At 51.3% G+C, this 27016-nt stretch overlaps 2 protein-coding genes across 4 annotated transcripts in view; one reads left to right on the top strand and one right to left on the bottom strand.

The window, feature by feature from the left end:
* The window catches only part of KIAA0319L (KIAA0319 like), a 95513-nt gene extending 83570 nt beyond the window's left edge, over nt 1-11943 (bottom strand). The window contains exons 1-2 of one of the 3 annotated variants that reach the window (XM_035019135.1): nt 11847-11943; nt 8632-8801 (exon numbers count right to left, since the gene is read on the bottom strand). In XM_035019135.1, coding sequence (XP_034875026.1) covers nt 8632-8773 — 142 coding nt within the window. In that variant the 5' untranslated portion in view covers nt 8774-8801; nt 11847-11943. Of the gene's footprint in view, nt 1-8631; nt 8802-11499; nt 11731-11846 lie in introns of those variants that run through there. The other 2 variants (XM_035019133.1, XM_035019134.1) reach the window with 2 other exon arrangements.
* Nucleotides 11944-12060: 117 nt separating this feature from the next.
* NCDN (neurochondrin) lies at nt 12061-20758 on the top strand. The gene is made up of 7 exons (XM_035019136.1): nt 12061-12521; nt 13406-13546; nt 14607-15575; nt 16382-16623; nt 17236-17460; nt 17836-17978; nt 19231-20758. The coding sequence occupies exons 1-7, from the start codon at nt 12489-12491 to the stop codon at nt 19665-19667; spliced, it is 2190 nt and encodes a 729-aa protein (XP_034875027.1). The 5' UTR covers nt 12061-12488; the 3' UTR covers nt 19668-20758.
* The last annotated feature ends 6258 nt before the right edge of the window (nt 20759-27016 follow it).

Genomic DNA, 27016 nt, shown 5'->3' with positions numbered 1-27016 from the left:
GCATAAGGCCCTGCCAAGCACGGGCACATCATCAGTTTGGGGGAAAGTGAATCGGGGCTGAGGGCCAGGTGGTGTCATGATAGCAGAACAGAGTCCTCTTCCGGAGGAAAAGTATCCCTGGCTAAAAGAGGAAACAAGTAGTCAGTCATGCTCCTCAGTGGCATGTTGTAAGTATGGAAAACATACAATATAGCCCATCCTGTCACGGCATGGCTTCAACCAACTTCAGGCCTATAAAACCATATGAATGGAGGTTTCCTTTTCCTGACAATGCAGAAAGGCCAGCTGCTTGCCTGCATTCTACTTCTAAAAATGTGGGAACTGAGATCCACTTCGTGGAGATTCAAGAAGCTAGCAGAGACCTCAAACCTGCTGCCCACTGAGTCATCCTGGGGTTAGACAAGAGTTTAACCAAATAGAATTTTACATTATCATTTTATAATGACTATTTGCTGAATTGTTATTTATGCACCTGGGAGCAGGTGAAGTATTTGCGTGAACATTTTATTTAATCCTCACATCAATCCTCTGAGAGGTACTGTCATTCTCATTTTATAGATGAGAAACCTGACAAAAGGTGGGTTTCAGTAACACCACCCAGTATTTAAGAGAAACAGGACTCAGCTGATGAACAGGTAGGTAGTCAAGACTCATTCTTGCACCTTCTCTCTAAAATTTATCCATTACTGTCTGAAATCAAAAGTGGTTCAAGGATCTTAACCACAAAGGCTAACTTTTCTTAACAAAGCTCTTGGATGAAGGATCAGAAAGAAAGTTGAAAAGGCAGGCCCTCAAACCAAGAGCTATGCATTTTGACCCAAACTTTTCAATACTACTCATCCGAGATGTCCAAACACTAACCACACACACAGTTCTTGATCATGTTCCTACCAATTCCACACAATACTGTGAATTGGAAGCTGTTCCAATTAGTAAGATTTTTATGGAATCTCCAACATAAGCCAAAAGGCTTGTTTTGGCCCTGCAATTGTTATTTTGTTTTTATAAATTCCTCCACTTTCATTATTCACTCGAGGAATTCCTGAGGCAAGTCCATTTCAGACAGCTTTTAAATCACATTGGATTTACTGCCCAATTATGCCATTTTCTTATCCCTCTTCACTTCACACAAGTTAGGAAATACATTTGTGCTAGCATTATGTTTCTGAAGGGCAAAAAGTACCCACCAAAATTATACTCCAAGATACAGAGCAAGACCTAAGATGACAATCTTTTACTGAAGAGTGTTTAAGCAAGACACAATTACTTCATTTCATTGGGAGAGAGGTTAATTTTAGAGGATTTTCACTGGCCTTAGGTCAATTAAATTGTGATATAACAAGATCCCAAAGACTTGCTCAATGCTAGCTGAATTTTAGAATCAAAAAGCTTGCATGGTTTGTGTTAACAACCAGAAAACTCTACCTTCCCCCAGCTGCCATGTACTCAAGTCATTATCCTACAATCTGAAGAGATAGATTTAGGATTAATAATTTATCACCTTCCTGTACTGCAATATAGTTAAGAATACAGGACAGGGGGCGCCTGGGTGGCTCAGTCGTTAAGCGTCTGCCTTCGGCTCGGGTCATGATCCCAGGGTCCTGGGATCGAGCCCCGCATCAGGCTCCCTGCTCGGCGGGAAGCCTGCTTCTCCCTCTCCCACTCCCCCTGCTTGTGCTCCCTCTTTCGCTGTGTCTCTGTCAAATAAATAAATAAAATCTTTAAAAAAAAAAAAAAAAGAATACAGGACAGTTTGGCAGAAGAAAGCTCCTGCTGAAGGCTCATTGCTATGAGATATATTCCATTACTCGTTCACCTTAAATTAGGTGCCCAGCAAGAAGAGCAGAGATATAATGCCCCCTAAAAGTCTCCTGAAAATACTTTTCTCCTAAAGATAAGACAAATGCATGGTCAAAATATATTACTCTCTTAAAAGAAAAAGATACCGCTTGGTCTGTCTGGGACTTAGAGCCCTCAAAGTACAACCAAAGGGTAGGGGCAAAGGAGGAAAGTGAGTTCAGGTGTCTTCTGTCTGCCAGGGGCAAAAAGAGAATGACAACTAGTGGGTAAAAGACTTCCTGCTAAGCCAGGAGCTGCCTTTGTCCCATCTGCAGTCTCTACGGGGAGTTGAGGGCTCCCCCCAGAGTTTGGGACTAATTAAAAAATAAAATATGGCAGGGGTGCCTGGCTGCCTCAGTCAGTATAGCATGTGACTCTTGATCTTGGGATTTTGAGTTCAAGCCCCATGCTGGGTGTAGAGATTACTTAAAAAATAAAAAATAAATAAAAATATGGCTGAGGTAAATGGAGATCAAAACATCACCTTTATAGGGGTGCCAGGGTGGCACAGTCGGTTAAGCATGTGACTCTTGTTTTGGCTTAGGTCATGATCGCAGGATTGTGAGATCAAGCCCAGCGTTGGGCTCCACCCTCAGCACAGGTTCTGCTTAAGATTCTCTTCTCCCTCTGCCCGCCCCCACACTCCTGCTTGCGTGTGTGCTCTCTAAGATAAAATATATATATATATCTTTATGGTAAGTGATAAGGTGATTGGAGAACATAGCTTAGATGTACAGTCACAAGTGGGCTTTCTAATACTTCATTAAACTTAGCCCGTCGGACACATACAGGCTGTCCTGGCATGGGCAGACCAGTTAGAGCATGGCAGCGAGAGAACACATGTCAATCCTGAAGACTGGCCATTCCATACGACAGGATTCTTTTCCAACCTCACCAATCAGAAAAAAAATCACTCTTCCATTCAGGGAGAGAGCCAGAGAAAAGGCAGAAAAAAGAGCAAAGACTACCTTCCAAATACTGTTTTCTCCAGAAGTGAAGTGCCCATTTAATAAGCCAAGACTGAAAAACGTAGTAGGGAAGAACAATTCTCCTCAACATGTATATTCCAACGTGGTGCTATTTCCAGCATTATCTTCAGGTTAGCCCAACAAACCTTTATTGCCACCTACTATGTGCTTAATGCTAGGTATGTAACTATGATTAAGACAGTTTAATGAAGAAGATATCATAGTAGCCATCTACTCCCAGCCACGTCTGCTAGGATTACTTAAGTTACCGACTTAGAACAGAGGTTACTCCTTGGCATACCTGGTATCAGACTCACCAACTACTGTAAATAACTCTAAAACTGGACAGAATATACAAGACAAGTGTTTTTAGTCAGGAGATGACAGGCCATACAAGGCTGCAATCCCCGAGAGAGAGGAAACTTGAAGTGAGCCCTACAACTGCCCAGTTCTCCATTAAGGGACAACTTCCCAACCATGGCACCAAAAGCTGGAACCGAAGAGAACACAGGGGTCTCACTGAGCCCAGGAAGTGAGACAAGAAAGAACTATGAATGTAGCTAGACCTGGAGTGGTGAGACATTGGAGAGGAAGGAGCTCTGAGAAGAGGGAGCCCCAGAAGTCCTTTGGGAGGGTCCCCTTCCAGGCTGAGGGCTGGAACGTAAAGGCACAGGGCAAGACCCGAGGTTTATTAGATAGTAGACAATACAGGGCTAAGAGGGAAACAGAATCACTAGAGGTCAAGCAAAGCTGGGGGGCAGGAATGAGAGCACTTTGGAATTTGACTCTGCCAGAGCGAAGAAATCACACTAACACCGAGCCCAGCAGACACCAGAAAGGCCTCCCCTTAGGACTATGGACCACACTTTAGAGCAAGACCTCCTCTGAAGCTCTCCTCAACACAGCCTAAAACCACACAGTATAGCATGGTATAATACAAAGATGCACAGACTCTACGAGAACATTAAAAAGTAAGTTCAAACCAAGGGACTCAGGGAACGTGTCAGAAAGGAGCTTATGTTTACCTGAATCAGAATCCCTCAGTGAGAACAGTAATAGCATATGCCGAGGAACAGAGCACTCTGCATGGAAGCATGAGACAGGATTCTACGAACAGTGATTCGAATGTGGAGGAGAGAAAGGAGTGTGGAATGACTCAGGGATTTCAAGTGGAGGTGGGCAAAGGACCACGGGTTTGGTCTTGATACATTAAGTGAGAGGTAGCTGTGAGACATCCAGTTGGAAAAGTGTGACGTACAGGTGGCTCTGTGCTCTGGAAAGGAGTAAACGAACAGCTATAGATTTGGGAGTCGAGAGCACAGTTATGGGAAAAAATGAGGTTGTCCAGGGGGAGCACACAAGAGTGAGACAAGAAAGGGTAGAAACAGAACCCTGAAGAACAAAACACTGCAGGAACCAGCTGACAAGGGAGTGAGGGGCGAATAAGTAGGAAGTGCAGAGCATCGGCTGGAGGGGGAACAGAGAGCAGCACTGCATCTCTCTGCCTTTTCACCTACCACGGCAGAGGTCTGAAGCATCCATCGCCCTCACGGAACTGGGAGTTCTTCCAGGGCAGGGAGTGTTGTACTGCGTTGTTCTGATCTTTATTACCCTCATTCCTAGCCTAGGACCAGACTGCTAGTTATGCTCTCAAAAACTGGTTCTGAATTGAATACTTCTCTGAACTTACTCATTAACTGATTGTGTAATCTACTTCGCAGCAGCAGGGGAATGTCAGTGAAAGTGTTCATAGCCAGTTGTTAGCTTTAGGCCTACAGGAGCTTCTGTGACTCTCCATGGTTTAGCTTTCCAATGCTGGTTCAGGCCCTCTCACCTCCCACACACATGCAGACAGAACTCTTGAGATGTACGTATTCTTTCTTTAGATATGTTAACATATTTGTGAACATTTGAATCAGGTCTTGTTTCTCTCAAAGGCAGGTGTCTCCTTAAGGTACCTTCATGTACCTCTGCTCTGAGTGTGTTAATTTTAAGCTTTAACTCTCAAATGATAGGTTATGTTAATTTTAAAGTTTAATTCTCAAAGGACAATTCCCTTATTTCTAATTTATTAATTTATTCAGTCAACAGATGTTTTTTATGGTGCACCTACTATCTGCCAAGCACTCAGTACTTGCTGGGAATACCTAGTGTAAGTAAAACAGGCAAAACTTCTGCCCTAAGATGCTGATACCTACTAGAGAAATTTCCAAATTCTTGGTGTCACCTCACTTTCATCTGCTGATACTGATAATCCCCAAGTCCAAAATGCTATTTTTAAGCCATTTAACAATAACATTAAACAGAAAAATAGTGATTCAATGGTCCATAAGGAAAACACAGAGCATCTTTTGTCAGACAAATTGTAATTACTGCTTTCTAGCAGTGGGCTTCGGCACTGAACCCAGAAGTTGAAATCAAAAACAAGCTCACTATATGTAAGTCAGTGGGTGCCTGGGGTTCTGATGGAAATGGAGTAAACTGCCAAGTAGTAAACAGGAATAACAAGGGAGCTGCCTGATTTTGGTTAGTTTTTCAGGAATAATCCATATAACCTATAAGCTAAATGACAACTGCAAACAAACAAGAATGTATCTTATTAGAAAAAACTTAAGAGCTCGGTAAAAAACTGAACAAACTCACAAGTAGATAAAAACCGACTCAGGCTGCCAATGCCACGTTTTTCCTGCTATTATTCTGGTGTTGCTTTTTCAGGTTTCAGGTAGGTTCCCCCGCCCCTTATTAAAAAAGTTATACATGTACACAGAAAAAAGATCTGGAAAACACAAAAACTGTATAGAGATAATAATTCCACTACTCAAAAAAATATATAAACATTTAATTGTGTATCTTGTTTCAGGCTTTCTATTATACAAAAGTATTTTTCTCTTTTCACAAAATGGGCACCATCGTGAATGTGCAGTTGTATATCCTGCTTTTATCATTGAACATTAAGAGCATTTCCCATGTACTTATTCTTCTAAACGGTGAATTTTGAAGTTGGATAACATTTCACATGTGGACATGCCATCTCACCACGCTCCTACTGTTGGGCGGGTTGTGGCAATGTTTTGCAATGTAGAATAAATGAGTGTTGATGAACGTTCTCATTCACAACCACCTAAATATATCCTTGACATAAACTCCTAAAAGGGGAATTACCAGGTCAAAAGATATTAACTTTTTAAGGATCTCGATATTTACGCCAAAAGTTCTCTGTTCAAACTTCCCAGCACAGTATGAGGGCAACCACATCACCCCTAGGCAGCACTAAATTTATTTACTTTGATCTTCATCAATATGATAAGCTAAAAAAAGATCTCTCGTTTTAAACCGAGGTTCTTTGGGGGCACCTGGCCGGCTCAGTCGGTGGAGCATGGGAATCTTGATCTTGGGATTGTGAGTGTGACCCCCACACTGGGACCGAGATTACTCAACTAGAAAAAAATTTAATCTGCAGTTCTTTGGTTAGTAATGAGTATGTACATTTTTTGAATGCTTATAAATCATTTTAATTTCTTATTTATGGTACTCCCTGTACATACCTTTTTTTCTCTTTGTCATTTATTCATTTTTTTCTATTAAGATATTATGTTTGTTAAAAAACTGATGTGAAAAAGTTCTGATAAATTAAAATACATAACAATTCTGTCTGTCATATGTTACCTGCATGTTCCCTCAGTTTGAACACACATGGTTTTTGGTTCTTCCATGGTAGAAGCTCCAAACTTCTCTAAAATGAAACTGGTACAATCTAATCCCCACCAAAACCACTCCTATACCACATTTGCATGTCTATACTCAATCTGCTCACTGTTGTTTTTAAGCACACAGCTGAGGGGATATTAAAGCCTAGCCCAGGAAGCCCACAGTGCTCTGTTTAACCAAATGCTAGACTACAAATACAGAAACACCCAGAAATGCTTCTCCCTCCCCTGTACATGGAATTCCTCAAATAAGAAGCTGCTCATCATGGTTCAGCGTAAAAAACTGTCTTTGGTCCTCCAAAAGATTACCTGTGGTTGGAAGGCAGAATAGCAGAAGAAAAAGAGCACAGGCTATTGAGTGAACAGACGTGGATTTAGACTCCTGGCTCTGCTGTGTTCTTGCTGTGTGATCCTGGTCAAGTCATTTTGCCTCTCTGGGCCTCAATTTCTTTATGTATAAAATGAGACTAAAACTATCTGCTTTAGGATTATCATGGGGATTAAGTGAGATAAGATATGTAATGTTTATAACCAAGGGCCTGGTATTTGGTACGTACTCTTCAAAAAATGAGATTTTCCTACTCTGATAGTGCTAAATCAGTTACTTATTTAACTCAAATGATCTTACATAAAACGTTGGCCTGAAATAGTTAGTGTCCCAGCAAAGCATCATCTGGGTAAAAAAACATTTAGGTCAGCTTTCTGTCAACTGCAGTTTCCACTGCTATAATTATGCAATCATCAACCACCACTGCAAGACAACAAAAACCCCAAAGCTGATGTTACTGAAATTGCTAACTACAGTAATTACTTGATTCTCTAGATCATGACCACCAATTCCTTTAGGAAAGCAACAGAAATCTTTGGAATTACAGGAGCAAAAGGCTGATTAGTTATCCCAGACAGTGGACTCTACAACACAAGGCTTTTGTCACCGCCAAGAATGGCACCATACTGAGAAGTCTTTCTGAAACTGCTGTTCTCTCACATTCCATAATCCCAAAAGAACAATGTCAACAAAAGAATTGAAAGAAAAAATTGACAGAAAGAAAGAGGACTCTCTGAAATTTAACCTTCTTCACACTCTTTCCTGGCAAAAGGTTCTAGCCTGGCAAAATAATCTCTATGAGGAAAGTATACTTTATGAAATCTATCAGCATAACCCCTTTCTATAGAAAAAGCAAGGAACACACTTCACTAGGCTTCACTTCCTACAAGTGAAGAGTCCTTTAGGAAAGGAAGCAAAGTATCACTTACTGAGCACCTATGTTCACAGGGCTGTACAACAGACTTTAACTACAGTGTCTCTCATATCAAGCTATAAGGTAAATCTTATCCTTCTTTACAGACGATAGGTAAATTGCTCAAGGTTTCATAGTTATTAAGTAGAAACATCCAGCTCCAGGACCCAGGTCTTTCCAACTTTCAAATGTTTTCTTTTCTTTTTTTTTTTTTTTTTAAGATTTTATTTATTTGACAGAGAGAGATATAGCGAGAGAGGGAACACAAGCAGGGGGAGTGGGAGAGGGAGAAGCAGGCCTCCCGTGGAGCAGGGAGCCCGACGTGGGGCTCAATCCCAGGACCCTGGGACCATGACCTGAGCCGAAGGCAGGCGCTTAATGACTGAGCCACCCAGGCGCCCCCAAATGTTTTTCTTTTCATTACATCTTCACCAAATCTTAAAATGATCGTGCCAATTCCCCTTTACAAAAAAGAACCCAATTTTGTGTTTCCAAAACAAATAAACCCAACAAACTAAATGTCCACCAAAAGGATAACCATTGGGACGCCTGGGTGGCTCAGTTGGTTAAGCATTTGCCTTTGGCTCAGGTCATGATCTCAGGGTCCTGGGATTGAGCCCTACATCGGGCTCCTTGTTCAGCAGGGAGCCTGCTTCTCCCTCTGCCTTCCGCTCCCCCTGCTTGTGCGCTCTCATTCTCTCTCTCTCTCTCTCGAACAAATAAATAAATAAAATCTTAAAACAAAACAAAACACAAAAGGATGACCATTTCTGTCAATTAGCAGATTAGTTTTCTGCCTCCTACTAGTCTTTAATATGAACTGAAAGACTCTCAAAGAGTGCCCTTTTAACCTTAAATCTATAAAGAAAATGGTACCTGTTGACAACCACAGAGCACTGAAGCAGAAGCAAGTATAAAACAGGTACAGGCTTCTCAACCATTTCACGGATATCTGCCAACAAAATCCCAATAAAATCCAGGAAATAGGGCTTGGCTTGACTCCCAGCCTCTTCTCCATGGCCTTCCAGACAGGCGGAACCAGTTCACTATAAAGACAGAAAGGGAAGAAGTTATATGCCAAGTAATTAATAATTGATTCCTGGAAATGTAGAGTGCTAGAGAATGTGACAGATAAGAGGGAAGAGATATTTCAAGTTTGTCTTTCACTTCTCATACCTGCCCGTAAATTTTAAACCTGAGCCTTGACAAAGCCTGTAATTATCAGGATAAAAACATAGCAAGGGATATGAAATGAATCCACGTAAAACTGAAACATTTTACATTCTATTATTTTCTAAGCTAACAGTAAATCACCTGTGTGGAAGAATGGAAAAAGCACCTGCCTAAAGAAAAGAAGATCTGAGTTTCAGTTCCAGTTCTGCTACTAAGAGCTTTCTGACTTTGACCAAACACACTTTCTTATCTATGAAGAGTTTGGACTACAGAGGTGCACACCTGAGAGTTTTGTCTAGCTGTGCTTTAAAAAAAATTTTCATGTGACTGTCTTTAGGAAACACATGCACTCTCCAGTTTACTACTGCCCCACCACTATGATCTTAAAAATCTATCCAAGGTACATTTTGATGTCACCTCCCTGATCCCCAGAATCATTTGCAATCCCTGACTTGAATTCACAGATACGCTCAACAAATATTTGCACAGCCCTTATTATGTGCTAGACATTATGCTGGCTACTCCGGAATCTAAGAGCTGGATAATTTAGGTCCCTTCCAGAGAAAAAATGATTTTCATCTGTTTCATCTCTCTTATACAACTTCCCTACATTGTATAAGTTTTGGCAATACCATGAGGGTTGGTTGGGTTCTGAAGCAATTCAAATTCTTCTGTCCTAAATGTGCACCTGTCACCCACGTGTGGCAAATGACTCCAACCCCCAACCGCAGCCAGCATACAAGGAGATTGGCATCACATGGGTTGGATATCAATATTGACTAATACCAGGAAATAGACACATGCACACACAGACATCCACACACAGCTGCAAAACTGAGGTACAGCCCAACCAAGGAAAGGCTTTCACCGAGCCTCAAGCATCTGAAGGACTTCTTTCTCATTCACTTCCATCCATTCTGATTTCCAGTAGTTTTGAAGTTTTATGTTAGGAAGCAGGGAGCTGAAAGATGTGTGGGCCAGTGACATGTTCAAGAGATTATGAAATGGAGCCTAAGTTAGAAAGTCTATCCAGCAACTTCTCGAGCCTCCCAAGATGGAACAGCGAGTGTGCATGTGTGTGTGTGTGTGTGTGTGTGTACGGATCTTACCCAATACATTTCTGCCTATCACAAAAGGATTTAAACTCAAAGTGACTCAACACCTGTCATCAATAGCATGACAGGTGGGCGACAGAAGCATAAAAGAAATGAATAGGTTTTGAAAATGGGAGTAATAAACACCATTGAATTAGCAAGCTGATTAGAAGTGCAATGTCGTACAAGCCATGCATAAGACAGAGGCAGAGCTCTTTTCATGTGAACTCCCAACCAGCCATGCCTCTGAAATAACAATCTACAATTGCCTAAGGGCACAAATCACTGCTGGGTCGTCAAAGCCTTGCTGACCAGAGGCAAGAACAACACATCACCAAGATCCAAACCGTGTGTTATAGAATCAAAGGGTAAAAACCCAGGGAAAGAACACACACCCCCACAATACCTGACAAACGAAAATCTAGAAAAGCTTGCAATAGTTTTGGCATTTAGGGCGTTACAAGTACACCCGAAATAAAAGCACTCTCTGTTGCAGCAGCTGTTCAGACAGAGCAGGGGGTAATGTTTACTTAATACTTCAGGTTGATGGGGGATGTATCATAGTTCAGTCTGTCAGCTACATACGTGGAACTCCACTTATGTACACAGCGATATGTTTGAACAACGACAGAGCAAGTCTGAAACAGCCTATTCAGCTGATATGAGTAATCAACAAGCTCTCAAGAATAAAGCTCTTTAAAAAAAAAAAAAGTCTCAAGATATTTGGGAAAGTTACAGAACAGACTGCCATGAATAACTGCTTGTATTTGCAGACATTGTTTTCCAAATAGCTGGAAAAATGAACAGATTGTTCTGGGAGGTCGTCTTTCCAATTTGTTCCTAGCTCCCAGTCTGTTAATCACAGAAGAAAGCACAAGGACAGTCAGCTAATGCTCTTCACTAACTGCATCTATGGTCAGTTGAGCACAAGCACCAGGAGGCGAGAGAAGGAAACGCTTTCCTAGAACCGCCTGAGGTTTTCTGTCTTGACTTCCTTCGTTTCACCTTTGTGCTCACTGCAGACACCACAGAACCCCTCCCCGGGAAAGAATTTTCTAAGTCCGGAAGAAGGCAGGTTTCGCATGGTAATTTACACACCGTGCTCAACCCCGCCCCTCTTATTCTGCATCAACTTTCTATCTTGGTGGGGAGACCAAACACAAGAGACAGCAGCTAAGGGCGAGGCTGCAGAAGTCGAAGGAGGAAGGACAGCGGCGCCCCGAGCCCGGTCAGTCTGTCAAGGGATGGAGGATGCTGCACGACCAGGCCCGGGCCCGAGAGAAACGGGGTTCAGCCTGGGACTCGAGCTCCGCACCTGCAAAAAGCCAGAAGCAGCTGGCTGCCCTCGCCGGGCCAGGAGCGCCACCTCCGGGTCCCAACACCCGGCCAGCGCACCCTCAGAAATAGCCTGTCCCGCTTGCCCCTCCCCTGAGCTCGTGGCCCTCGGCCTGGCAGCCAGCCGCCCCCGGCCACCTACCGGGGCTCAGGGCCACACAGCGGGGCCCCGGCTCTCGGCAGCCTCCGCCTCCTCCCGGTCCATGGGGTCGGGGCCCCAACCTTCGCTCCCCTCACCCGGAGGAGGAGGAGGAAAAGGAAGAAGGTAGCGCGGGCTCCCCACCCGGACAGCTCCCTCTCGCCTCAGCCTCCCAGGACAGCGACCGCGGCCGGAAACGCCGCCTCCTCCCACCTCCCCGGGCTCAACCCGGAAACACACTCTTCATGCTACCCAGCCCTCCTGAGCCCCCCCGCCCCCCCCCGGAAGCTCAATTCCCGCCGCGAGCCCGAGGGGGAGGAGGGGCAGCGCTGACGGACAGAACTACGCACGAGCGAAGGAACCTGGGCCCCCAGGCTGTCGCCTCCCGCTCTCCACAGGAAGTGTGCTCCTTCGCCGGCCCTCCGCGAGCCCCAGGCCCCAGACTCGGGCAATACCCACAAGCAAGATGGCGGCAACGGCAGCACCCCCTACGGCTTAGCGCCCAGGCGTGCCATTGGCCAGAGCCTGGAGTGAAGCTGCCGCGGATTGGTCGAGACGGCTGCGGGGGTGGGGGTGGAGCTGCAGCCGCCTGGAGCCGGGAGTGGGCAAAGCGGCGTGAGCAGCGGCCCCAGGCTCCCGGAGCGTCGCGCTCGGAGAAGATTTCGCCGCTCGGGGCCGCAGCCTGGTGAGCTCAGCCCCCTTCAGGCCCTCCCCTGCATCCCAGCCGGGGCCTCGCCGAGCCGGCGCTGATCGATGCCGACACACCCCGGGGACCCTATCGCGACTCCATCGCGCCATATCGCGACATCATCGTGCTCTGTCGAGACTCCATTTTGTCACAGCCCTTTTCAATATATACCTATATATATTTTTTAATTTGCCCTGTCATCTTTGGGGGCTGTCCATGTCGTGATTTTTGCCGTGATCTCTCCGTGACATCACCGCGCCATCGTGAAGTGTGATCTCATCGCCGCCCTGTCGTGACTTCATCAATGTCGTGTTGTGACCTGGCTGCGGCGGGACAGGTGGTGACCGCCAGGAACCCTCTTCCCCTTCTCATCTCCCCATCTCAGCAGCCCCGCTTCGATTATCCGGCTTTTGGATTCTCCGTTGTCCTGGGAGCTGCCCGGGACCCCTTCTTGCTTCTCCAGCCCCTGCCGGCATCCACAGGCTGGTAGCGGGGCGGGGAGGGCGAGGAGAGGGAACGCAAAGGGTTAATTCTGCTGGTGCTTCTGCTGGTGCTTCTGCTGCTGCTGCTGCTGCTGCTGCTGCAGCTTCTACCCGAGGGAGGGAAAGGAGAGGAGGCAAGGAGCCTGCGGGGGCGATTGAGAGCCCTGGCTGGAGGGGTGGGGTCCCCAGAGGGGCCCCCAAGCCGTCCCTGGTCAGCACCCTGCATCCTCACTTCTGCTGAAGCTTGTCTTCTGCCTGTTCTGGAGAAGGGAGGGGAAGGGAAACCTAGGATGCCCTTTTCCCTCATGTCAGCCTGAGTCCGGATAATCGAACTTCACCCATGTACGTCTCCATTCCTTCCTGTCTGTCCTCACCACTCCCTCCTGGTGTGCCTGGGTGGAGGGAGATAAAACCAGGCCTCTGGTGCCAGGGGCCAGCTGAGCAGTGGGGCCAGCCCCCTCCCACTCCAGGGAAATTGGTAAGGAGAGCTGTCCAGCTGAGCAGCAGGATGCATGGCCCTTCCTTCCCGCTTTCTGGAGGTGACCTTGGACCAGGGTCCCTTCTTCATCCCTAAGGACTTGAGGGTCCAGTGCCTTTAAGGGGCTGCCACAAGGGAGGTCAGTCTTGTGCAACCCATCCCTCCTGGTCCCTCCCTCTGTGCTAATCCCTCCCTCCATCCTCCACTCCCACCCCCACCCCTCCTCTGCAGAGGGATGCTCAGTCCCTCTTGTGTTCACAGTTGGGCAAGGCGGGCATCATGGCCTCGGATTGCGAGCCAGCTCTGAACCAGGCAGAGAGCCGAAACCCCACCCTGGAGCGCTACCTGGGAGCCCTCCGTGAGGCCAAGAATGACAGCGAGCAGTTTGCTGCCCTGCTGCTAGTAAGGAACTGACTGAAAATTGGGAGGTGGGAAGGGCTGGGTGGTTGGACCCCCTAGGAATGGGCACAAAAAGTCCCCAAGGATACATAGGTGGTGCTGGCATTCCTGGAGGCACCAAAGAAGGCCCCAGATGCCTACCTTTGGACTCATCTTTGCTCCCCTGAGTATGGGGGCAAAGGGGAGAATGGGGTTGAATAAGGCCTGGGGCCCTGGGATCCTTGGAGGAGGCTGCCTGGGTCTGCTCTCTGGGGCGTCCCAGAGCAGATGGGAGCTGACTCATAGGGTGACAGCAGCAGGTAGTAACTAGTGCAGAGTACTTGAGGGCTGGGGATGATTGCTCTGGGGGTGGAGAGAGTAGCAGAACCAGAAGTAACTGGGAAGGGGCCCCAGGGTAGGCCAGGATGGCAGTGGGTAGGTCGAGGGTAAGGATGCTGGTTTGGGGCTGAGCCCTGTTGGAAGAACCAAGCTGGGGCCAGCAGAGCAGGAGCTGCAGTGCTGGGAAGGGGGGGTTGATGTGTGGGGGGTGAAGGGAGGAGGGAGTACAGTCGCTGCTTGTTTGCCATGGCAACAGGGAGAAGGCTCCAGAGTCAAGGGCTCACACTGCAGCAGAGGAGGTGTTGAGGTGAAATGTAAGGGGAAATGTTTTGACAGGCAGAGTGGCGAGACGCAGGAGCCATTTCCCCTGAGAAGGTGGCGGGAATGGATCAGAAGCTTCACCGGGGGGAAGCAATTAGGGAGAGACCCTAAATCCATGGGAGATTTTGAACTGAGCTCTAAGCCCAACTCCGGTTGTCGGCATCTTAGATTAGATATCAGGAAGAACTTCCCAAATGACCAGGTGATGAAACGGCAGGACTTCCTTTCTGTGGAGATAATCACAGATGAGGGATCCCAGAGGTCACAACCGTCTGTCTCCCAGGAGAGAGAAGGAGCTGGATGAAATGACCTCTGGCCCCCAGTGCGAGTCCCCTTCCATGACCTAATCTTGCTAACGGTCAGCGCCCCAGGGTGCAGGGGGCAGTCTTCCTTTCATCCTGCTGATAGCACATACCCCCCTTAGGTGACCAAGGCAGTCAAAGCAGGTGACATCGATGCCAAAACTCGACGGCGGATCTTCGACGCTGTAGGCTTCACCTTCCCCAATCGTCTCCTGACCACCAAGGAGGCGCCAGATGGCTGCCCTGACCATGTTCTCCGAGCCCTGGGCGTGGCCCTACTGGCCTGCTTCTGCAGTGACCCTGAACTGGCCGCCCACCCCCAGGTCCTGAACAAGATCCCCATCCTTAGCACCTTCCTCACTGCCCGGGGGGACCCGGATGATGCTGCTCGCCGTTCCATGATCGATGACACCTACCAGTGCCTGACAGCTGTGGCCGGCACACCCCGTGGGCCCCGGCACCTCATTGCTGGGGGCACCGTGTCCGCCCTGTGTCAAGCATACCTGGGGCACGGCTATGGCTTTGACCAGGCCCTGGCACTTCTAGTGGGCCTGCTGGCGGCTGCTGAGACCCAGTGCTGGAAGGAGGCGGAGCCTGATCTCCTGGCCGTGTTGCGGGGCCTCAGTGAAGATTTCCAGAAAGCCGAGGATGCCAGCAAGTTCGAGCTCTGCCAACTGCTGCCCCTCTTTCTGCCCCCGACAACCGTGCCCTCGGAATGCCTCCGGGATCTGCAGGCCGGGCTGGCACGCATCCTGGGCAGCAAGCTGAGCTCCTGGCAGCGCAACCCCGCACTAAAGCTGGCAGCCCGCCTGGCGCACGCCTGCGGCTCCGACTGGATCCCAGCGGGCAGCTCCGGGAGCAAGTTCCTGGCCCTGCTGGTGAATCTGGCGTGTGTGGAGGTACGGCTGGCTCTGGAGGAGACAGGCACAGAAGTAAAAGAGGATGTGGTGACCGCCTGCTATGCCCTCATGGAGTTGGGGATCCAGGAATGCACCCGCTGTGAGCAGTCGCTGCTCAAGGAGCCACAGAAGGTGCAGCTTGTGAGCATCATGAAGGAGGCCATAGGGGCTGTCATCCACTATCTGCAGCAGGTGAGGGTACAGCGGCCCACAGAGGGAGCCTAGTGTCGGGGGTCGGGGTGGGGGGCCGGCAGGCAAGGCAAAGGGGGACTGCGGTATGGCAGCAGCGGAACGGAGAGAGGGCAAGATGCCCACTCTGAGGGCTGATCCTGCAGCGCTCCCGGGAGTAGTGTGGCCAAGCCTCCCTCTCCCTCCCTCCGCCGAGCCTCCACACAAGCACCATACCACACACCATATGTGCACTCACATCACAGTACACACACGCGCGCACACACAACACAGTGACTTCCCACTCACAACCCTCCCCCCCGGTACACACGCACACCAAATCGAAGCAGCCTGTTCGGCTCAACCTCTCGCATTGTTTCATGCACCTGCACATGCAGACTTGTACCAGAGCCGGGCAAAGGAGCAGGGCTGCTGGTTCCTGGCCTCTGGAGAGGTTCGGCTAACTCCTCCCAGGTCAGAGCTGCTGTAGAGGGAGTGTCTAGTTAGCTTTGGACCTGTGAGTTACCTTGGAGCCATGAGCTACTTTAGAGGTGGGGGGGCCGAGTTGAGCCCCAGGGAGTGTGGGGACTTGTTGTCTGAAGTCCAGTTCCCTCAGCACACATGCCCCGAGGGCCTGCTCTGTGCCAGGCCCCTGTTGGGTGTGTCTTTGCCATGCGCCAGGTGCTGGGGACCCGGGGCCCCCCCCCTTTGAAGGGCTCCCAGGCCAGAATTCCCTGCTAGTTGTGGTATTCCTAGGCTGGCCGGCATGCTGTCCCAGCCGGGGAGGGTCTCTGGTCCTGCTCCATCTCACGGGGGTCCCGTGGCAACAGGTGGGGCCAGAGAAGCAGAAGGAGCCCTTTGTGTTTGCTTCGGTGCGGATCCTGGGGGCCTGGCTGGCCGAGGAGACCTCGTCCCTGCGCAAGGAGGTCTGCCAGCTGCTGCCCTTCCTTGTGCGCTACGCCAAGACCCTCTACGAGGAGGCCGAGGAGGCAAATGACCTCTCCCAGCAGGTGGCCACCCTGGCCATCTCCCCCACCACCCCAGGGCCCACGTGGCCAGGGGATGCTCTCCGGTGAGTTTGTAGTTAGAGTCTGTCCAGCCAGACTGTTCTAAAGAAAAGTGTCGCAGGAGGACACCTCTGCCCCTCCCACCCCTACCCCACTCCCCACCCCACCCCCTGCCCCAGACTGGTCTGTGCCAGGCTTCCTGATTGGGGCATGAGATTTCCTTTAGGATTATTTCTGGTTTAGGGGGGGCGGGGGGGGGGGAGGCTTGTTCCCGCAGGACAAGTCTTAACTTGCCCGGCCCAGATCTGTCTATAAAGAGAGAACTCATGCTTATTGAGCAGTTACTACACGCCAGGCATTTTGCTCTACCCTTTACCCAAACAATCTCATCCGGTCCACATGGCAAATCTATGAAAGAAGTCTCATCCGCGCCTTCGGGATGAGCAAACTGAGACTCAAGGTTAAAGTAACTGGCCCACACGCACACCACGTGGCAGAGCCCGAGTTTGAGCCCAGGCCCGCAAAGCACCACAGCATGGGCGTTCTCTGCGGGACCTAAAAGGCCGGGTTCTTTTCCCCTGCTTTCATTTCTCCCCGGTGGGATGCCCCAAAAAAGGGAATCCTTGTACCTTCATCTGTCCCCACCCCTTACACATCTGTTCCTTCCACACCCCCAGGCTCCTTCTGCCCGGCTGGTGCCATCTGACTGTCGAAGATGGGCCCCGGGAGATCCTGATCAAGGAGGGAGCCCCCTCACTTCTCTGCAAGTATTTCTTGCAGCAGTGGGAACTCACATCCCCGGGCCACGATACCTCAGTGCTGCCTGACAGCGTGGAGATCAGCCTGCAGACCTGCTGTCACATCTTCCTCAACCTTGTGGTCACCGCACCAGGGCTGATCAAGTGAGGCCGGGGAGGAGGTTGGAGGAAGCGAGGGGGGCTGCTCAGACTTGCCTCAGGTCTCCATCTCGACTCTGCTTCCCTGTACCCATGGGTTCCTGTTAGTGTTAGAATGAAAGGCTCTCAGAATAGAACCACCCCACACGAGGATTTGGCATGTCTGGAACCCCTCTGGGCATGTCTACCTGCTCCAGCCATAATCCAGTCTCTGCTCCCCAGAGGTCATGAATGGGCCCACAGTTAACTCTTAACCCTGCTGCCTCATTTCTTGCCAAACCCTGCCTGGTGAAACTGGGAGCTGAGAATCCCAGATGTTCCCAGGCCTTGGCCTAGCTCAGTCAGCCCCCCTCCCCCATCTTTCCTTCCCTTTCTCCCCAGGCGAGATGCCTGCTTCACGTCTCTCATGAACACCCTGATGACGTCGCTGCCCGCCCTAGTGCAGCAGCATGGAAGGCTGCTTCTGGCTGCCAACGTGGCCACCCTGGGCCTCCTCATGGCCCGGCTCCTCAGCACCTCGCCAGGTAAGCCCCGGGGACCCAGGCCTAACAGATAGGGGCAAAGACCTGGGTGGACCTGTTGTCTTCCGGGCACAAGTCCCCATTTTCAAGGAATGGTTTTAACAGAATTTTCCAGTCAAGAGGAAATCTCTCAAGTGCGTCTCCATCCCGCACCCTACCCCACCCTTCTTCCGCAAATGACAACGTTCTCTGCCTTCTGAAGACTTTTAAGGCAAAGTCTGGTGGGCGTCAGTACAGGCCTGCTCAGAGGCTCGGGCACCTGGAATTCCCAGCAGCCCCAGGAGTCTGAATCCAGTGTTTTCCAGGTGGAGCCGCCCCCGCCCAGGCCTTGAGTCAGAAACCTTATTCCTCCCATTGAGGTTTTTCTGGGCTCAACACCTCACCTCCCTCGTGACAGGCTTCAGCACTTTGGTGCACCTCTGCACATACCTTCTCCGCATCCCGGGGCTCACTCTGGGTGTGTGCGGGAGGCAGGCGACGTCCCCTCCAGCCCCTGCCAGCCTTCCGTGTCTCCCACTTTGGCTGTGGGTGTCTGCTTGGGTCCCTCTGTCCCCGCCTGTTCCCTGTGCCCCATCTGTCAGGTTGGAGGAGCTGAGCAGATGCCTGGGAACAGGGCGTATCGAGCCTGTACCCTTAGCTGCCTCTCTGTTCCCTGTGCGGGGGATCCCAACAGGGTCCCCCAGCAGTGGGAAGGGAGCATGTCCTAGTGGACCCCGAGCCGCCCCTGAGTAGGGCCTCAGTGCTGTTCACCCACAAATGCCACCAGGTTGGACTGACAGCCCCCCGGAGAGGGTCTGCAGTACAGGGGTGAGCCCCTGCACGGCAGGTACGCAGAGCCCCATCACCAGCTCCTGGGCCCCCTCTGGCGCCCTCTTCTGGCCCAACAATCAAATTGGTGCGACCGCCCTTGCCGGGAGGAGCTCTCTGGGCCCAGCCGCGCTCCCCTGTCTACCCCGGCCGCAGGAAGGGCTGACCCTGAGGTTGAGTGTACCAAGATTATTACATTTAATTCTCACAACGGATTTCTAAGATTAGCACTGTTGGCCCCGTTTTGCAAGTAGGGAAACGAGAGCCAGGAAAGTGGATTACCCAAGGTCACCCCGTGAAGTCGAAGGTAGGGCTTGAGCCCAGGCAGGCTGACGGCAGGCTGTGCTTCGGGCTCCCGGAGGGTGTCCGCACGAGAGCGGGAAGCAAGGGCCCGGGAGAGCAGCCGGCCCGCCGGCCTCACGCGCCCTCTGCCCCCCTTGCCTTCCAGCTCTGCAGGGAACGCCAGCCTCCCGAGGTTTCTTCGCAGCCGCCATCCTCTTCCTGTCACAGTCGCACGTGGCGCGGGCCCCGCCCGGCTCGGACCAGGCGGTGCTGGTGCTGTCCCCCGACTACGAGGGCGTCTGGGCCGACCTGCAGGAGCTCTGGTTCCTGGGCATGCAGGCCTTCACGGGCTGCGTGCCGCTGCTGCCCTGGCTGGCGCCCGCCGCGCTGCGCTCCCGCTGGCCGCAGGAGCTGCTCCAGCTGCTCGGCAGCGTCAGCCCCAGCTCCGTCAAGCCCGAGATGGTGGCCGCCTATCAGGGCGTCCTGGTGGAGCTGGCACGGGCCAACCGGCTGTGCCGGGAGGCCATGCGGCTGCAGGCGGGTGAGGAGACGGCCAGCCACTACCGCATGGCCGCCCTGGAGCAGTGCCTGTCGGAGCCCTGAGCGGGTGTCCACTGGGGACAGACCCGGGGGGGTGGGCAGCGAGGGAAGGAGGGAGGAGGCATCTTCCCTGAAGCCCCCAAACTGGACCCCCCCTCCCCAAGCTCCCCCCCCAACACCCCAGCTTTTTGGCTTTTCTGAGGGCAAGGGCACGGTGCCCACCCCTCAAGTGTAAGGAACTGCGTCCAGCCCCCCAGGCCCCCATGGGGGCAGGGATTGGCTTGGAAATCAACGTGGCTGTCCCTGCCAGGCCGGGGAAGGTTGGAGCAGCCCCCCAGGGAGGGGGGCACTGGGTGTCATTGTGCCCTCTGTCAGGCTTCTCCACAGGAGGGAGGCCCCGGGGGGGATAGGGCTGACGGGAACTTGGCTGCCTCAGCCCATGTGCCCTGCCGGCCAGGGCGTGGGCTCCCCTAGGCTGTGGTGACCCCTGTAGCCTCCCAGGTCCACGTCCTTCAAATTGGCCATTTGGCTCTTGCCCTCAGCCTCTTGGGCAGAGAGCAGACTCAGGCCGCTGACATAGTTCTTCCTATCAAAATCAATGACCCAGGGTCTGAACTGCCCCATCCTTCCAGGAAATCCTGGGGCAGACAAGCCTGGTGTGGGGGTGGGGAACCCTCCTTCCACCTGAGCTTCCTTGAGGGGACCCAGGAGTCCTTAGGCCCTGGCCTCTAAGCTTTTGTGTCATGTTACAGCAGAGTGACGATGGGGGTTGGGGGTTTATTTATTTTGCCTGTCCTTATCCCTGCTTGGACACCTGAGCATCTGATCCCTGTCCCCCCTAGTGCCATCTGGCTTGGCTGGAGCCAGGAACAGGAGGGACACTTCCCCAGAATCCGCATGTTTCCCTAGTGATTGCACCCCATCACCATCGCAGTGCCTGGCTCTAATTCCCACCCCTGCTTAGGATTCCTCTCTGCAGAGAGACGCGACTGGCGGCTCCCAACAGGGACTACCTTTCTTAGGAACCCCGGGGGACCCTCCCCCGAACCTGATCCCTTGCTTCCATCCCCCCTTCCCTCCCCCAGTGCGTTCTGTGATCGCCAAGTTCAAAGCTGTGCACATGCGGACACTCAATAAATGTTCATTGGTGACAAGATGGTCCTTGTGTGGTCTGTCCTGCACCTTCTCTCTTCCTTCCAGACTCCGGCAGCTCACAGCTACCATTTGCTGAGCACATGCCCTGCCACGCACATTTCACAAGTGTTCTCTCATGTAGCCTGCCCGAGAATCCTGGGACACAGGCAGTATCCCGATTTTACAGGTGAAGACACTTAGACATGGGCAGGTGATTAGCTTAAGGTGATGTGCCAGTAAGTGTCAGAGCCAAGACCGGGCAGGCCGTGGACTCCTCAGTCCACACGCTGCACCTGGAGAGCGGGATGGCAAACTCCAGTGCTGAGGGGGCCAGGCCTAGTGGGCCTTTGGGGCTCTTGTGTACAAATGAAGAACTGACGTGAAGGGCCACCAAGTGGTACCGCCACATCCTCCAATTTTTAAAGACAAGTCAGAAACCCTCATTTTTATGCAAAATCTGATTTTTGAATGTTGATAATTGGTTTTTTAAGGAAATCACTGCTGCCCTAACAACATCTCCAGGCCAAACATGGCTTTTAGGCAACCAGCTGTTCACCTCTGGTTTTTTTGTTTGTTTGTTTGCTTTAAGATTTTATTTGACAGAGAGCACAAGCAGGGGGAGCGGCAGAAGGAGAGGGAGAAGCAGGCTCCCTGGTGCCGGGAGCCCGATGTGGGGCTCGCTGTGGGGCTCCGTCTCAGGACCCTGGGATCATGACCCAAGCTGAAGGCAGACACTTAACTGACCGAGCCACCCAGGTCGCCTCTGTTCACCTCTGTTCTATGCCAAGTGAGAAGGGGAAGGGGCCTGAGAGCTTCAGCGGGAGGCTGGAGCCAAGCACCCACTGCTTCACCAGGCCTGAGCCAAAGCTGTCAGACCGGAACCAGACCAGCCCCCAGCCCACACTTGGCAGACATCTCTACCTAGGCCCTCAAGCCAACAAGCATTTACTGAGCATGTCCCACGTGCCTCTCTGTGGTTGGCTATGCATAGACAGAGGAACATTATTTATTAGATGTACTGAAAGTCATGTTCTTAGCATGGATTCCCTGGGGAAAATATGAAAAGACAGACCCTGCCGTCAAGCAGCTTAAAATCTAGAGAGGAAAAAATAAATAAAATAAAATAAAATAAAATCTAGAGAGGAAACAGACAAGGCATCAGCCCCTAGAGGTATAATCAGTTGCTTCTATGGGGGTCTGAGCAAACTATGGCTGGAGCATGAGGAGCCCCTCAGCCTGGCTGAATAAGTGTGAGAAAGCTCAGGAAGCATTTGCTCTGAGACCTGGGGGTGAGGAGAGGCTTGCCAGGTAGACAAGCAGAGGAACAGCAGGTATAAAGGCATGCAAGCTTTGGAACCACAAGTAGCTCGTTGTTGCTACAACGGAGAGTATGAAGTGGGGTGAGGTTGGACCAGTGGGCATGCACCAGATCTTCCAAGTCCTGACATGCCATGCTCAAAAGCTTAAATGTGGGATCATGCTGAGATTTTTTAGCAGACTGAATGTGATCCAGTTTGCATTTTTGAAAGATGACTGGCTGCAAGGGGGACAACTGAGGCAGAGAGCTCAGAGAGGAAGTACTAAGTCTGAACTAACCGGTGTCAGTGAAGATGGAGAAAATCTAGGTAGGAGTTAGTTAATAGGGCTTGGTGATTAACTGGAAGTGAGGAGGGATAAAGAGCCCTCCTGGATACCTGATCTGGGCCACTAAGTGGATAATGGGGCCATTCACTGTCACCAGGAACACTGGGAAACAGGTTAATGCAAAATACAAGCTCATTTTGGTAAATGGTGAGTTTGTGCTGCTTCTGGAATATCCAGGGGTCAGTTGCTTTCTGCAGTCTGGAGCTCAGAGAGGTCTGGGAGAGTGACAGATTTGGCAGTTGTCAGTGTAGAGTCTTAAAGTCCTGGGAGTGACTGAGATCATCTGGGGAAGTAGTAAGAGAAGGGAAGGGCCCAGAGCAAGTGGCAACCACCTACGGTCCGGGCTCTCGAAGTACTCACCCTCCTCAGGTGGAGGAGCCAAGCCCTGCAGAAAGATTTATAACACAAGGCCGACTGAACTCTGTACTTCAGTGAGGGATGGCTCAGAGAGTTCTGGGTTCCTGAACGGGGGAAGGGCTAGGCTAACTTTACAAGACCAAGCTTGCTCTTCTTGGTAATACAGCTGCGAGGGAGAAAGGGGGACCTGAGCTGCAGTTGTGAGGTATAACCACCAGGTGGCACCTCAGCATCTCCTTGCGCCAGGTATTCCCCCACTCCAAACGCCCAGCCAGGCCCAGAGCGGGAGATTGCCAAAGGCTGGGAGGAGGGTCGCTGTGTCAATAAAGGAGGCAGGCCTGAGTTTTTTCTTAACAACAACTCCAAATGCAAGCTTGCTTTTTGAAAAGAGAGGGAAAGATTTGAGCCTGGGAGAAGAGCAATATGCCAAGTATGCCAAATGGGAGTCTAGGATGTCTGAACATGAGCACCTATGTGTCAATATATGTCCTGTGTTCCCAAGTGTATGTAAGTCTCCCAAGAGTGTCTCTAGGTATGTCGTATGCCCCACGTGCCCAGGAGAGTATGCATGTGTACTGCTGTGCACATCCCAGGCCTCCACGTGTGCACGCCTGTCCCAGAGAGAGGGCAAACAGCAATGCCCACCTCCATGCCTCAGAAAGTGAGGAGTCCCTTGGCCCTGAAAGAGAAGAGCAACAGAGTCTGCAGCCATTAGACCCTGTAGTTTTTAGAAGCCCCCAAAGCAGGAGCAGATCATGAACATCCGTCTCCCCATTAGCCATAAGCAAAATCATTTACCAGATGATCTCCTCAGATTATACCTGGTTTCTCTGTCTATCTACCCAGGGTCATGTTCACATGAAGGCTTTCAAAAAAGACCCCTCAGTCAGCTGAGGAATTCACAAACTCGCCCATTCATCATTTACTTAATAAGCATTCACTGAGTACTTGCCCTGCACCAAAGCCAGGGCAGGACACATTCTCGGTCTCTCCTCTCATCTTCTTGTGGAATAGTTCGTAAGGCAGAGAAGAAAAATCAGTTGCAGCTGGAATGCTGGTTAGGGTGTTTAAACTTTTTTCCCTGAAGATGGGCCATAAGGAGCCTCAGGAGAGTTTTCAGCAGGAAGGTTACATGGTCCACTCACTCTTACCACTAAGTAGAATAGGAAGCGCACCAGAAGGGTAATGAATGAAGGCAGGAGACCAGCCAGGGGGTTGTTGTCATGGTCTAGACAGTAGTTCTCAAAACTTACTGAGCTTCTGAGTCACCTTACAAGGTGACTTATTAAGACACAGATTTCCAATTCCCACGCTCAGAGTTATTGAGTCAGTAGGTCCGGGGTGAGGTCCATGGAGTGGCACTTGTAACAAGTTTGCAGAGGCTGCAGGTGACGCTGGCCCAGGAAACATGCTTTGAGGACTACTGGTCTGTAAGAAAGAGTATGGGAGCCCAAAGGGCTGACAGAGGGGTGGAGGGAGACGTGTAAGGGTTAGAGATGACAACACTCCATGAGGACTAGCTTATGAAGGTGAAGGGAAGGTCAGAGTCTGGGCTGACTCTGTTTTTCATTTGAAGGATGGTGGTGCCATGTACAGAGCTGTAAACCCAGGGGAAGAAGAAGGTTGGGGTGGGTGGCAGGGGTGGAGGGCACGCTGAGTTCACATGTGGACTTGGAAAGTTTCAGATGGCTGCAACGAGATGCCTGGGAGAAATATCTGCCTGGCAATTGCCTCTACGGGTCTGAATGTCTAGTGAGAGATACAGACTGGATATAACAAGGTTGAGAGATAGCAGCTGACTAGCAGTCACTAAAATCTTGAGAAGGGATGAATTCACTCACTCAAGAAGAGTGTAGACAGGAAGAAAAGGCCGAAGTTTCAACCCTGAGAACGAATAACTGACATGAGGGATATGGGTGAACCATGAGCTAGAAAAGTAGGCTGAGGAGTGGTCAGGGTGGAAGGGAGGAGAATGAGGCAAGAAGGGGGTGTCTCAAGCTGCAGTGAAGTAGGGTGAGAAAATCCACGGAAGCCACTGGACAGGCAGCTTGTCCTGTCATTCTGGCCTTCCCCAGCCTGCTGGAGAAAGCAAGGGATCCCCAGAGCTGGGCACGGGCATCGCCGGCCTTGCCCCTCCTAGACTACCCCCAAAGAGTCCACCAACCAGTGTGCCATGCACTAACCCACGCACACCTGTCCTGGAGCCTCACTTCTCGTGTCTTGTGGCTGAATTTGAGGGTGGAGGAAAAGGGGTCTCGTCACTCACACGCCTGCATATACAGACACACACAAACTTCTGATCTGTCCTGGGCACAGAGGTGGCAGCTCTGCCCAACTCCGCTTCACCCACCACCCTAGCTCGTGGTTCCAGTCTCCAGAAAGTTCTTAGTGATGTTGCTGCTTCCAGCCTCCTCCCTCTCCCACGGCCCCCCAGGCTGAGATGACCCAGACCTGAGCTCTGCACCTGCCACGTGCCTCTGGGATACCCTGCTCAAGTCTCCTCCACATACATTCCATGGGTTAACCACCCCCTTCTGTAATCTACCTCCACATTTTCACCTTTCCTTTCTCATCATCTGCTTCACTGGAAAGGGGCCTCAGGAAACACCCAGTCCTCTGAGCTCCCCTACTTTGTTGTCACTGTTGTTGAAGTTGCAGGAACTGAGGTCAGAGATGAAGAGGGACTTGCCCAGGAGCACAGGTTGGTCGGAGTCAGACTACATTCCTAGGCGCCTGAGGGGTAGGCAGTACTGGATAGTAATTCCGAGCACAGAGAAAGGCTGGAGGCAGACCACCCTGGCTCCGCCACTCAGCTGGCGTTGGGCAAATCAGTCCACCTCTCTGTGCCTTGTCTTCCTCACCAGAGAACATGACGGTGAAATAACTCAGTATTCACCAGGTACTTAGCACAGAGTACGGCACACTCTGTAATAAGGGCTTGCTGTGATTATTTCTTCTATACTTTGGTCTGAGCATCTTCTTGCCTTTTTTTTTTTTTTAAACATCTTCCTTCTGCTTTTTAAATTCCTATTCCTCTTAGTATTCCTCCCATTTCCCTTTCTTTCATCCTTGCTCCTGCTTCTGGGGGTGGGGGGACAGGGGAGGAGAGGGTTGGGTTTTGGGAGAAAAGTGGAGTGACTGCAGGGACAGCAATGTCCTTGAGAGCCAGCCAGAGCCTGCCATGACAACCCACAAACACACAGCCTGCGCATGTCAGTGGGATGACTGCACACCATCCACGCGGGGCGGTTACACACATATTCACTCAACAGTCTCTTAGTGTGACAGGCCTACACTCAATCAGCCCAGGCTCTCCTGGGTTCAGAAACATCTGGAGCCCTTTTCTGGTGGAACTCTTGCCCAACCCCCAGCTGGACAACATTCTCTGTTTGTGTGTCCAGCTTCCTCAGACCCTGGCTTGGCATTGGGAGTTATCAGCCCCGAGAAGGTTGAGTGAAGAGGGCACCTCTAGAGGGTCTTTGATCCAGAAACATTCAGAAAGACTGTGATGGTCCTCTACACACACCTACACACATAACAGGCTGACACGCGTGTACACACGAGCCGGGGGGCTTGAGTCTGCAGCTCTCGAACTTCTTCCACATTGACGATGGTCCCATCCATCGTCCCGTGATGTGGTTATGAAAGGACTGATACCCATTTTACAGACTAGGAAGCTGAGGATGAGGAAGAGTAGTGCCTTGCTCAAAGGCAAATAAAGACGAAGAGCTGAGATTCAAACCCAGGACCCCTACATCCTAGCCTCCAATCCTTCTCTGTTTCGCCGCAGCTGGGAGCTTTGAGCCCAGAAGGCGGCTCAGACCAGCGGGGATTGGATTCACGCCCCGCTGCCCACCCCACGGGGTCGCGCCAATGCCACGCCTCCCCTTGAACTGTCGCTGGGGAGAAGGGAGAAAGCGGCCACAGCGTGTCTCTTTAATGCGCGCCCCGGAGGCCCAGCGCGCCCCCGCCACTATAACTGGAGTGCATGGAGCGGGCTGCGCTCAGAGGAAGAAGGGCGGGCGCTGGGCACCCGTTGACCGACTTTTCCAAGTGCGATCTGCGCCCGTCCGGCCCACGTCCCGCCCCCATGGACCCGCCCGGGGGCGCCCTCAGCTGAGGACCCGACGCCCGCCGGGCTCCGGGCCCGGTTGCACCCCGCCGCCCCAAAGGGACGGCCGCGGGCTGTGCAGGCTCCCCGCGCCTCTTCCCGCGGCGCTCGCCGTCGGGCGAGGGCCCCGCCGCCGCCACGCCTCGCGCCCCGCGCTACCCGCCCC

The sequence above is a fragment of the Mirounga leonina genome, unplaced genomic scaffold (assembly GCF_011800145.1).
Source record: "Mirounga leonina isolate KUSES-001 unplaced genomic scaffold, KU_Mleo_1.0 Mir_173, whole genome shotgun sequence".
NCBI classification, from domain to species: Eukaryota; Metazoa; Chordata; class Mammalia; order Carnivora; family Phocidae; genus Mirounga; species Mirounga leonina.
The sequence above is the reverse complement of the archived record's forward strand: the minus strand, read 5'-3'. Positions and strand labels throughout refer to the sequence as shown.

Bases quoted from the DNA above. Each gene is read 5' to 3' on its own strand.
- NCDN (XM_035019136.1), top strand. From the start codon at position 12,489: ATGTCGTGTTGTGACCTGGCTGCGGCGGGACAG. The intron at 12,522-13,405 runs GTGGTGACCGCC...TTGTGTTCACAG, and splicing joins ACCTGGCTGCGGCGGGACAG to TTGGGCAAGGCGGGCATCAT. The intron at 16,624-17,235 runs GTGAGTTTGTAG...CCACACCCCCAG, and splicing joins TGGCCAGGGGATGCTCTCCG to GCTCCTTCTGCCCGGCTGGT.